Raw genomic sequence first — 13553 nt, forward strand, 5'->3', positions numbered from 1 at the left:
GGATTGGATTTGCCCTGCCTTCTACTTTATAAACTGAGCAATACTCCACATTTTTGGATTATTGCCCTCATTGTAACACTGTTCAGTCACCTAAAATTCTAAATCTGTAATTGGTGCTTTGCTTTTCAGATCACAAGACAGCAGAGCAGATTTAGGCCATTCAGCCCATCAAGTCTGCTCTATCATTTGATCATGGCTGATTTATTTTCCCACTGAACGGCATTCTCCTGCCTTCTCCCCGTAACCTTTAATGCCCTTACTAATCAAGAACCTACCAACCTCTTCTTTAAATATACTCGGTGACTTGGTCTCCACAGCCATCTGTGGCGATGCATTCCACAGATTCGCCATCCTCTGGCTAAAGAAATACCTCCTCATCTGTTCTAAAAGGATGTCCTTGTATTGTGAGGCTGCACCCTCTGATCCTAGACTCCCCTCTATAGGCAACATTCACTCCACATCCACTCTATCTAGGCCTTTCAGTATTTGGAAAGTTTCAAAGAGAACCTCCTCATTCTTCTAAACTCCAGTGAGTACAGGCCCAGAGCCAGCGAATACTCCTTATGCACTAATCCTTTCATTTCTGGGATCATTCTCATAAACGACCTCTGGACCTTCCCCAACGTTAGGACATCCTTTCTTAGATATGTCCCATATCGGACCCCAAAGCACTCCAGCGTGTGGTGAAAACTGCCCAGCGGATTATCGGCACCCAACTGCCCACCATTGAGAACATCTACCATAAGCGCTGCCTGGGTAGGGCGAAAAGCATTATCAGGGATGCATCTCACCCTAACCATGGACTTTTTACTCTCCTCCCATCCGGTAGGTGCTACAGGAGCCTCCACTCCCGCACCAGCAGGCACTGGAAGAGCTTCTTCCTTGAGGCTGTGACACTGCTGAACCTCACATCACAGCGCTAAGCAGTATTGCATCCGTATTGTACTGTCTCAGTACTTTTATATTTGTGTGCTGTAGCACTTTTTTATTCACAGTTATTTCGTAAATAACACTATTTGTTGCATTCCTGGTCAGATGCTAAATGCATTTCATTGGCTTTGTATCTGTACTCAGCACAATGACAATAAAGTTGAATCTATCTATCTATATGGGGTTCAAAACTCTTCACAATACTCCAAATGTATTTTTTTTCCATTGCCCTCAGATAAGGATAACAATCCTTCACTGCTGCTAGAGCTACGGTAAGGGGATGAATCTCTAGGGGAGTCCATGCATGCATGAATGATATAGTGGAGAATACAAAATAATTAACAAATTATACCAATTTCTCTATGCAGTAATAACACTGTAATTAACTAGAAGATTAGACATTTTGTAGACAATATATTACAGTTTACATTTGTGTGGAATGCTGACCTGGGATATTTTCTTCCTTTGCTAGAAAACAAAAGGGATTTTTTGCAGGGCGATTCTTCATCAGAGACAGAATCCTCAGCATTCCTTTTTGCTTGAACAGCTACTTCTGCCAGCCAATTGTCCTTTGAGCATTTTCTGTAGACCAAACATTATTGTATTTAAATTTGAACTATTCCAACAATTTTTTTTTAGGTAATTATTGTACTAAAGAAATTGAAGTTAGTATTGCAGATTGATATTTTCTCATTCAGGTAGGCAGCAGATGGAGTCTTCTGCCTACAATTCAATGAGAAATACATTTGCCCTCAAATCTAACAATTCATTTTTGTCAGTATCTTCAGAGAAACAACCCTCAAAGTACCAATTAAGCTTTTTTCTCCATTGTTCACATAAAGATTCTTGGAGTGAATGTTAATTTGTGTCAAAATCTTTTTGTACTGTGGAGGCAGGTTAAACAGCAACTTCATTAAGGTTACCAGATGCCCCATTTTACATTATTGCTAAAATATGAGATCCTCATTCTAATAGCATATGCTTCATTGTCTCTAAGCATTGGTGAAAGGTCATTTGTTTTAGCCAATGAACTGCTTCATCAAATCAACTGAAATTAAGAAGCTGCAAGTGAAAATATATGAGCATTTTGCCTTATTATGCTTAATTATGATATGGTATACTTATTCAACTTCAAAAAAATGTTCCACTAATAATAATGGCAAGTGTCCAGTTAGCATTTGTAAAAACCTACTCAATTTGTCCTCTACCTTCAAATGTTTGAGTGCATACACCTCTAGGTCATGTTGTTTCTGCCTGCTCAGCCGTGTTTTAAATCTGTACCACTTACTTCACATTGTCTCCTACTTCCTTCCTGCTTCACCACACCAGCTTATACTTTCTTACATTCAGTTTCCTCTGCAATATATCTGTTCATTTCACCAGGCTGTCTTTTCTCCTCCCAAGGCCTTTGCTGTCAGCCTGTTGTTTTATACAAAGTGCAAACTTAGAAATGCTAGATCGATAACATTGTCTCGAAATGAGCAGGGGTCATAATTCTCATCGCTGGGAAATAACACCATATACCGCACAGCAGTCTCTCTCCCTCTCGTTTCGCAAGCATGGTTTCCTTGTACCCTAGTTCCATGACTTTAAATGAGGGCTAACAAATTGCAGATTATCAAATTGCTCCTTAAAGTCTAAGGACACGACTTCAGCCACACTGTGCTCTTCAACCCTCGCCATTAATTCAAAGGTTAATCAAACATGACTTCCTATTAAATTCACATTCCTTTCTACTTTTTTTTTGGAAGGCATAGGTAATGAAGCCTTGATAGTTATTGCACGAGGAAGGCAACAATGTTGACTCAAAAATGCATTTGATTTTTCCAGTGTCCTTTTGTAAAAATCAACCTAGTCAGTGCTCCTGTGGAAACTACAACTCCTGGGAGAATCTGGGCCAAGACCACACAATATGAAGAACAGATGGCACTGAGGAACTTGAAACCAGGTATCGGGAGCACATGGAAGCCTTACATAAGCGGGGGGCCGGGCCCCATCATACAAACTACCCACTGGCTTGCGCCTTCAAGTACTGGTAGAAGAGTATGTGGTTCCCACACTGCCTTCATTAACCACCTCAGAACTCACAAAACCAGAGCAGTAAACACCTTGGAATAGGAGAAGCAGTAGACTATCTCAGGTTCAGCGTTCTCTGCCGGTAAGTATACTTCGATGAACGATCTCCATGTTCTTTCATTCCCTAAATACACGATCAGATCTTACCAAGGTAAAAAAAAATTCCAATGAGCTACAACACTCTAAAATATTTCTTTTTATCTCCGTTTTTAAAGATACCACTTGTCTAATTTCAGACTCTTGACAGAATCGTTAGAGCACAGACATGTACTCAGTCTATCCAGCAAATAGAAAAGCAATCTCGTCAGTCTTATTTCCCTGCTGTTGCATGACAATAATTCTCTCTCATTCCTTTCCACTTTGCTATTGAAGGTACTGACTAATTATTGCTACCACCATCGCAGGCAGTGCATTACAGATCATAACCTTGTAAGTCATTATTTTTTTCCCTGCGAAGGCAAGTTGAGGCAGTTGTGCAGATCAAAACCCTTGTTCTTCTACTAGAACAGCTTCCCTCTATTAAGCTAATCATGCAGCTCAACCCAATCTTCTAATTTTCTTTACTCCAAGGAGAACAACTCTTGCTGCTTCTGTGAACATGACTAAAATCCTTCAGTTCTCAAACCCATTCCAGCTCCTGTTGATAAATACAAGAGATTCTGCAGGCTCTGGAAATTGAGAATGCACAAAATTCTGCCAATTCAGGCAGCGTCTCTGGAGGGGAACAAGCAGTCATTGTTTTGGGCCAAAGCCCTTCACCAAGACTGGAAAGGGAGGGAGGGTAAGAAGGTGAGGGAAGGAAGATACAATCTGGCAAGTGATAGGGGAGACCAGGTGAGGGGAGAAGGTGGGTCATGGGGGGTACAAACTGGTAAGTGATTGGGGGGGGGGAAGAGACCGGGGAAGAGACCAGGGACCAGGGAAGGGGACAAGGTGGGGGGGGGGGGGGGGGAGTACAAGGTGGTATGTGATGGGGGAGACCGGATGAAGGGAGAAGGTAAGTTGTTCAGGGAGAGGGGGGGATGAAGCAGCTGGGAGGGATAGGTGAAAGTGGCAAAGGGCTGAAGAAGGACTGTGGACCATGGAAGTTAATGAATTCTGCACCTTTTTTGGGGTCTCCACCCCACGTGTGAGGAGCAACATTTATAGAAACATAGAAAATAGGTGCAGGAGTAGGCCATTCGGCCCTTCGAGCCTGCACCACCATTCAGTATGATCATGGCTGATCATCCAACTCAGAACCCTGTACCAGCCTTCCCTCCATACCCCCTGATCCCTTTAGCCACAAGGGCCATATCTAACTCCCTCTTAAATATAGCCAATGAACTGGCCTCAACTGTTTCCTGTGGCAGAGAATTCCACAGATTCACCACTCTCTGTGTGAAGAAGTTTTTCCTAATCTCGGTCCTAAAAGGCTTCCCCTTTATCCTCAAACTGTGACCCCTCGTTCTGGACTTCCCCAACATCGGGAACAATCTTCCTGTATCTAGCCTGTCCAATCCCTTTAGGATTTTATACATTTCAATAAGATCCCCCCTCAATCTTCTAAATTCCAACGAGTATAAGCCTAGTTGATCCAGTTTTTCATCATATGAAATATATGTAATAATTATGATGTAATGTTCCAGTTGTGACACAAATGATCCAAACCAATCCACAGGACACTCAAAGCTGCTGCACAGGTTGACTCTGTGGTTAAGAAGGCATATGGTGCATTGGCCTTCATCAATCGTGTGATTGAATTTAGGAGCTGAGGGGTAATGTTGCAGCTATATAGGATCCTGGTCAGACCCCACATGGAGTACTGTGCTCAGTTCTGGTCGCCTCACTACAGGAAGGATGTGGAAACCATAGAAAGGATGCAGAGGAGATTCACAAGGATGTTGCCTGGATTGGGGAGCATGCCTTATGAGAATAGGTTGAGTGAACTCAGCCTTTTCTCCTTACAGCGACGGAGGATGAGAGGTGACCTGATAAAGGTGTACAAGATAATGAGAGGCATTGATCGTGTGGATAGTCAGCAGCTTTTCCCCAGGGCAGAAATGGCAAGCACAAGTTGTTTTTTTTTGTTGTTTTTTTTTTATTAACGCAGAAAGTGGTGAGTGCGTGGAATGGGCTGCTGGCGATGGTGGTGGAGGCGGAAATGATAGGGTGGTTGGATACATGGAGCTTAGAAAAATAGAGGGTTATGGGTAAGTCTAGGAAGTTCTAAGGTAAGGACATGTTCAGCACAGCTTTGTGGGCCGAAAGGCCTGTATTGTGCTGTAGGTTTTCTATGTATCTATGTTTCTTTGTACTTTCATGGCTTCTATTTAAGTGTCCCAAACTGCTATAATCTTTACTAGATACCTTCACAAAATGCCTTTCCACTTTCAGGGACTTGTATACATATAAAACCAGGATCCTCTTTTTCTGCACATCCTTTGGAAGCTTTCCAGCCAGAGATTACATCCACCAAGCAACCATCCTGTGAAGTCCTTTTCAAAGCCTTACATATGTTTCAACGAGATCAATTCTTATGTCTTCTAACCTACAATGAATACACTGTACACCCATCCTATTCAAGGTCTATTTATTGGGCAATGTCCTCATCTGAAGTGCCATTTCAGAGAATCATCTAACACCAGTCTTAGAGCAAGGAGGTTAGGCTTTGTGCAAGGCTATCTGCACTATGCAGTGAAATGGAAACACAGTTCAATCTGGTCAAATAAACTGCAGGTAAAACATAGAACATAGAATAGTACAGCACAGTACAGGCCCTTTGGTCCACAATGTTGTGTCGACCCTTAAACCCTGCCTCCCATATAACCCCCCACCTGAAATTCCTCCATATACCTGTCTAGTAGTCTCTTAAATTTCACGAGTGTATCTGCCTCCACCACTGACTCAGGCAGTGCATTCCATGCACCAACCACTCTCTGAGTAAAAAATGTTCCTCTAATATCCCCCTTGAACTTCCCACCCCTTACCTTAAAGCCATGTCCTCTTGTACTGAGCAGTGGTGCCCTGGGGAAGAGGCGCTGGCTGTCCACTCTATCTATTCCTCTTAATATCTTGTATACCTCTATCATGTCTCCCCTCATCCTCCTCCTCTCCAAATAGTAAAGCCCTAGCTCCCTTAATCTCTGATCATAATGCATACTCTCTCAACCAGGCAGCATCCTGGTAAATCTCCTCTGTACCTTTTCCAATGCTTCCACATCCTTCCTATAGTGAGGTGACCAAAACTGGACACAGTACTCCTAAGTGTGGCCTAACCAAAGTTTTGTAGAGCTGCATCATTACCTCACGACTCTTAAACTCTATCCCTTGACTTATGAAAGCTAACACCCCATAAGCTTTCTTAACTACCCTATCTTCCTGCGAGGTAACTTTCAGGGATCTGTAGACATGTACCCCCAGAGCCCTCTGCTCCTCCACACTACCAAGTATCCTGCCATTTACTTTATATTCTGCCTTGGAGTTTGTCCTTCCAAAGTGTACCACCTCACACTTCTCCGGGTTGAAATCCATCTGCCATTTCTCAGCCCACTTCTGCATCCTATCAATGTCTCTCTGCAATCTTCGACAATCCTCTACACTATCTACAACACTACCAACCTTTGTAAAGAATGCACGTATTCTCCAGGAATACAAAGATTTCAGATTAAGTAGCCAAAACCACAATGTGGGAGGAGAAATAGGGTAGCTATGTAGTTGGATGAGAGGCTGGGCTAGGTATGGATACGCATCTGGGTGAACCACATCATGAGGGAGCAAAACTCAAACTTGCCACACAAAAACTGATTCAATTAAGGCCTAAGAAATTAATTCAAAGAATTTTAAATAAATAATAGCACAAAGCAATGGTATGATAAGCCAATTGCATAATTTAAGCGAAAATTAAAATGATCCAACAAGAATACAATTCCAGAGAGAAAGATAACGTCAATGAACGAGAATAACTTGAAACACAGTGATAATGGAAAAAGGAAGCAGAATTAATAAATGTTAAGCAAAACAAAGCTATAAACCAGAAATGAAAAAAATGAAAACACAAAGTAAACATTGTTTGAAGGTGAACCATTTTCAATCCTAGATCACATAATTCAGAGCCTTCAAATACCAACGGATTTAGTATTCTCTGAGAAAAGGAATTCAATTAACTAAGGTTCAGTGAAATGAAATGCTTCAAATATGAAACATATAGCTACAAAACAACATGAAAAAGAATCGCAGACCCTTGAGATGTGATGGTAGATGAACATGGGATCGTTTCTACTCCATCTGCTTCCACCTTCTTGTTCCTTTGTATACCAGGACTACAGACTGGCATTTCTCCATTCAATCGATCCTGCAGCACATTTTCTCTGTTGAGGTTGATCTCAGAGTATGGGCAACCTAATGCACTATAAAGGAAAATCATTTCTTACTGATGGATAAATAGTGAACAGCATAATTCCTCTCTTTGCAATGATAAAGAAAGAAGCCAAACTTTAATAATCCCAAAATTTCTTACTGTAATCAACTTAAATCTCTATAAAGATACAATTCAGTGATCCAATGAGTTAGAGCCATGGTTATTTCACTTCTGACAATCGGGGGTTAAATTTATTTCTTTTTTCAGTGTCACTTGAATTCAATACTGCTGGCTGTACAGGAACTACATCTTTAACCTATTCTCTATGGGCAGTTAATCCATCAGTGCAATAATATTCACGGAGAAACAAGAGTTTGCAAATGCTGGAATCTGGAGCAAAGAACTCAATGAATTTAGCATCAGCAAAAGCAAAAAGGATGCATCGAAGTTTCAGGTCCACATTCTGCAACGGAGCTGAGGGGAGGGGGTGCTTTCTGTGATGCAGAGGAAGACACATCATGAACACTAAGGTTGGAGGAGATGCTTCAGGAAGGGTTGTTTAGGCCTCCATATGCTGGTGAGCTGAAAGGACAAGTATTGCACCTCCTGTGTTTGCAAGCAAAAGTGCCAGAGAACAAGATGGAGTGTGTGGGAATGGATGAGTGGGAAATCACAGAGAATATTCTCCCCCCCCCCCAAAAAAACGCAGTAAGTTGGGGAATGAGGAAGATGTGACTGGTAATGGGACCTGGTTGGAGTTGATGGATGGGAACTGGAGTGACGGGGCTGAGGATGGGGCAGTTGCTATACCAGTAGATGCAGTGTGTAGTGAGACCGTGAGGATTGACAGGACAAAGTTGCAGTCAGTGGGACGAACTGAAGTATAACAGAGGGCAAAAAAATCCGAGAAGAATAATGAATGCAGGACTGAAGGTGTTATACTTGAATACACGCAGGATACGTAATATGGTAGATGATCTCGTAGCATAATTAGAGGCTGGCAGATATGATGCTGTGGGCATCACTGAGTTAGGGCTGAAAGGAGATTATGGTTTGGAGCTTAACATCCAAGGATACACATTGTATCAAAAGCACAGCAAGGTAGGCAGAGGCTGGAGTGCCTCTGTTGGTAAAAAATGCAAACAAATCCTACAAAAGAGGTGATAATGGATCAGAAGATGCAGATCCTTGTGGACAGAGTTAAGACACTGCAAGGGTAAAAAGATCCTGCTGGGATTAAACATAGACCTTTGAACAGTAGCCAGGATATGGGATATAAATTACAATGGTAGATAGAAAGAATGTGCAAAAAGTGCAATGTTATGATAGTCATGGAGGATTTCAATGTGCAGATATAGAAAGTCAGGTTGGTACTGGATCCCAAGAGATAGAATTTGCAGAATGCCTAAGAGATAGCTTTTTTTAAGAGCAGCTTGTGGTTGAGTCCACTAGGGGAAAGGCAATTCTGGATTGGCTGTTGCGTAATGAACCAGGTTTGGTGAGGGAGCTTAAGGTTAAGGAACACTGAGGAGGTGTGATCCTAATATGACAGAATTCACCCTGCAATTTGAGAGGGAGAAGATAAGGTCAGGCGTATCAGTATTACAATGGAGTAAAGGACATTACAGAGACTTTAAAGAGGAGCTGGCCAAAGTTGATTGGAAGGGGACACTAGCAGGGTTGACGATAGATCAGCAATGGCTGGAGTTTCTGGAGGCAATTCTAAGTGGAGAGAAAATTCAAAAATCTGAGGTGCAAAGGGACTTGGGAGCGCTCATGCACAATTCCCTAAAGGTTAATTTTCAGGTTGAATCAGTGGCAAAGGAGACAAATGCAATGTTAGCATTCATTTCAAGATGCCTGGAGTATAAATTCAAGGTTGTAATGTTAAGACTTTATAAAGCATGGTTGAGGCCTCACTTGCAGTACGGTGAGTATGGCCCTTTATCTGAGAAAAGAAGTGCTGAAAGTGGAGAGGATTCAAAGGAGGTTCACAAAAATGATTCCAGGATTGAATGACTTGTCATATGAAGAGCGTCTGATGGCTCTGGGCCTGTATTCACTAGAATTCAGAAGAATGAGGGGTGACCTCATTGAAACTTATCAAATGTTGAAAGGCCTTCACTGTTGATAGAGTGAATGTGGAGAGGATGTTTCCTGTGGTGGGAGAGTCAAGGACCGAAGGTCAAAAGTCTCAGAATAGAGGGGCATCGTTTTAGAATAGAGATGAGGAAGGATTTCTTTAGCTAGAGAGTGGGTGAATTCGTTGCCACAGGGGGCTATGAAGGAGGCCACACTTTTATGCATATTTACAGCAGAGGTAAATAGATTCTTGATATGTCAGGGAAACGGTGGGGGGGGGGTGCAGGAGATTGGGGCTGAGCAGGAAAATGGATCGTCCATGATGAAATGGCGAAGCAGACTCGATACCTTATATATCTTACGGTCTTAATTTAGAAGGTGCAGGATCAGTACATCCCAAAGAAGAACTATTCTAAAAGGTAGGATCAGGCAACCATGGCTAACAAGGGAAGTCAAAAACGACATAAAAGCAAATGACAGGGCATATAATATAGAAAAAATTAGTGGGAAGTGAGAGGACTGAGATGCTTTTAAAAACTGACAGAAGGCAACTGACAGAGCCACAAAGAGAAAAAAATATATAATTATAAACTAATATAAAAGCAGATACCAAAAGTTCCTATCAGATAAACAAAAAGTAAAAAAGCAGCGAGAGACTGCTGGAAAATGATGCTGGAAAGGTAATAATGGGGGACAAAGAAGTAGCAGACACACTTTATAAGTATTTTGCTTCAGTATCCACTGTGAAAGACACCAGCAGTGTGCCACAATTTTGAGAGGGTCTGGAGGCAGAAGTGAGTGTTGTTGCTATTCCTGAGGAGAAGGTGCTCGGGAAGCCGAGAAGTCTGAAAGTAGGAAAGTTAAAAGCAGATAAGTCACCTGGACCAGATGGACTACACCCCAGGGTTCTGAAAGAGGTGGCTGAAGAGACTGAGGAGGCATTAGTAATGATCTTTTCAGAAACACGAGATTCTGGAATGGTTCCGGAGGAATGGAAAACTGCAAATCTCATTCCACTCTTCAAGAAGGGAGGGAGGTAGAAGAAAGGAAACTATAGGCCAGTTAGCCTGACCTTAGTGGCTGTGAAGATGTTAGAGTCCTTTATTAAGGATGAGGTTTCAGGGTTCTTGGAGACACATGATAAAATAGGTCAAAGCAAACATGATTTCCTTAAGGGGAAAATCTTGCCTGGTAAGGGGAGGGGGGAACATCGACTCAGACCATGAGAGGCCTGCATCGGGCATTTTCATGCCTTACAAGACACAGATTGGAAGTCTGTGTGGGGCGCCACTCCTCGCACAGACTAGAGCAATGTGTGGTTAAGTGCCTTGCTCAAGGGCACAAACATGCTACCACAGCTGAGGCTTGAACTAGCGACCTTCAGATCACTAGACGAATGCCTTAACCACTTGGCCATGTGCCCAACACTTGCCTGGTAAATCTGTTGGAACTTTGAGGAAATAACAGGCAAGATAGACAAACGGTAGTCAGTTGATGTTGCTTACTCGGATTTTCAGAAGGCCTTTGACAAGGTGCTGCATATGAAGCTGCTTAACAAGATAAGAACCCATGGTATTACAGGGAAGATACTAGCATGGTTAGAGCATTGGCTGACTGGCAGGAGGTAAAGAGTGGCCTTTTCTGGTTGGCTGCCAGTGATAAGCAGCATTCTGTGGTAATCGGTATTAGGGCCACTTCTCTTCATGTTATATGGAAAAAGGGATTCTGCAGAAAGACTTGGATTAGGAGAATGGACAAAGAAGTGGCAGATGGAATATAATGCAGGGGAAGTGAATGGCATGCACTTTGGTAGAAGAAATAAAGGTATAGATTATTTTCTAAGTGGGAAGAAAAAAAATCAATAGTGCAAAGGAACACTGGAGTCCTCGCGCAGGATTCCCCGAAAGTGTACTAGCAGGCCGAATCAAAAGTAAGGCAGGCATTTTGAGGGGACTAGAATACCAGAGCAAAGGTGTAATGTTGAGGTTTTATAAGGCATTCGTCAAACTGCATTTGGAATGAAAAGGTTAATGTACGAGGAACATTTGATGGCTCTGGGCCTATACTCACTGGATTTTAGAGAAATGAGGGGGATGTCACTGAAACCTAGTGAATATTGAAAAGCCTAGATAGAGTGGATGTTTCCTACAGTATGAGAATCTAGGATTAGAGGGCAGAGTCTCAGATTGAGAGGATGTCGTTTATAATAGAGATGAGAAGGAATTTTCTTTAGCCAGAAGGTGGTGGATCTGTGGAATTCAGTGCCATGGACGAATGTGGGTGCAAAGTCATTGGGTAGATTCAAAGTGGAGGTTGACAGGTTCTTGATTAGTTAGGGTGCCAAAGGTTAAAGGGAAAAGGCAGGAGAATGGGGTTGAGAGGGATTATCAGCCATGGAGGAATGGCAGAACAGACTCGATGGGCTGAATGGCCTAGTTCTGCTTCTACATCTTATTGAAATAGAGAAAGGAGAATATGTTTGATGGGGTTGAAGGGAGAGGTCCAAAGGAACTCTATTTCTGTTCTATCGGCAAGGGGAGGTGGTAAAGGAATGGAGAAAATGGAGAGCAGAAGAGACGCCTCATTTCTGAAAAAAAGGCATCATGTCAGAAACTCCACAGCAGAGCAGAGAGCCTCACCTTGAGTACAGCTGTGATGGAGGTGGAGAAATTGAGAAAAAGGGATGGCTTCCTTAAAGAAGATGAGAGGGAGGAGATACAGTTGAGCTCACTGTAAGAGTCAGTGGAATTTTAGTAGATACTGCTAGAGAGTTTGTCTCCAGAGGGAAATAAAAAATATCTGACGAGTCCACATGAAAGTTAGCGGCCTGGCAAAGACAGGAAAGTCATGTTCTGCACAAGTGCAGGCAGCAGCAGCAACAGTGAGGTCATAAATGTAGGAGTTTGGGGTGGGGTTCTGGTATTTTTTGGGGAGGAGGGTGAAGGAAAGGGCAGAAAGAATTTGCCTGTGTGTTTGTGTTCCTTGGTGGTATGATCTACCCATATCAGGCTTGCAATCACAGGGCTGGGAATTGTTCAGGGAAACCACTTAAAAATTACACAGCTGCAGTGAAGCAGCTGCTATAAAAATCCGCTTCTGACTGACCAACAACAGACGTGTTCTGGATCAATGTGTCTTAAATTTCTCCTGATAATACCCTTGAGTGAGTATTGCAGTAACAAAGTCATCCAGTAAATAGTTCATCTGCACAAGTGTCAACTGAAGCAGGAGATACTTAGTCAGATTTGCAGAGTGGCACAACTTAACCTGAAAAACTGTGTCATACGCTGGGAGCTAGGGGTGGAAAGGTGGCTGGTTGTGAGTGAATGGTATGGCAAAAAATGAATAAATAATTAAATAAATGGAGATAATTGTGTAAGATTGACTAAATTATTGCCATGGCAATAAAGATCTTAGCATAAAATTATGCACCAGAGCAAACAGTACCTGTAACAAGATCCCACATAGTTAAGTTTAACCATATTTCTTAAGCTGTCCTATGTACTACACTTTAGAGTAATAGGAACAGTGGAACTCTGGGTAGGGTTACAGCAAACAGACTGCTGTGTAGATTACGGAATCGTTTTTTCAAAAATATAAAGCATAAATGTTCTCCTCAGAAATAAGAGTTCATTAGTCCAAGAGTTAAAAGTCTGGATTTAATGGTCTTGGAATTGATATAAATGTCAATATTAACTGGCTAGCATTATCGAAACTAATTTTAGTGATTGTTTAATTGCCTGCTGAAGCACCTCTGGTGCTTCTTGCAAAATCAGCATGATCTGGAGATATAGTTAAGATATGAACTTCCAATGCTCCTGTCTAATCAAGGCTCCTGGCTAAGCAGAAGACTCAAATGCCATCTCTGATACAACAGCACCATCTGCTGCCTTCCATGCTACGGTTCACTTGTGCTTATCCTGGTCTAGCCCATCCAACAGCCTGTATTTCCTGCGGAGCCTTGTGAAATTCCAGTGGAATACTATTGTTAAACTTGGGCATCTGAAGAGGGTATCATGTGCACCACCATTTGTAACACTATTGTAACAGATATTCAGACTAGGAGATGTTAATATACCAACACATATCTGAACAACCTGAAAGGAAACTGGCTGCTGACGGCAAA

General features: G+C 42.2%; 1 protein-coding gene across 3 annotated transcripts in view; it reads right to left on the bottom strand.

The window, feature by feature from the left end:
* Positions 1-13553, bottom strand: part of l3mbtl3 (L3MBTL histone methyl-lysine binding protein 3) — a 152857-nt gene that overhangs the window by 54475 nt on the left and 84829 nt on the right. The window contains exons 17-18 of one of the 3 annotated variants that reach the window (XM_072251537.1): positions 7227-7394; positions 1378-1512 (exon numbers count right to left, since the gene is read on the bottom strand). The exons of 1 other annotated variant lie outside the window; for it this stretch is intronic. In XM_072251537.1, the coding sequence (XP_072107638.1) occupies positions 1378-1512; positions 7227-7394 (303 nt within the window). The remainder of the gene's footprint in view (positions 1-1377; positions 1513-7226; positions 7395-13553) is intronic. One more of the 3 variants, XM_072251538.1, reaches the window with a different exon arrangement.

The sequence above is a fragment of the Mobula birostris genome, chromosome 2, assembly GCF_030028105.1.
Source record: "Mobula birostris isolate sMobBir1 chromosome 2, sMobBir1.hap1, whole genome shotgun sequence".
In the NCBI taxonomy this organism is placed as follows: Eukaryota; Metazoa; Chordata; class Chondrichthyes; order Myliobatiformes; family Myliobatidae; genus Mobula; species Mobula birostris.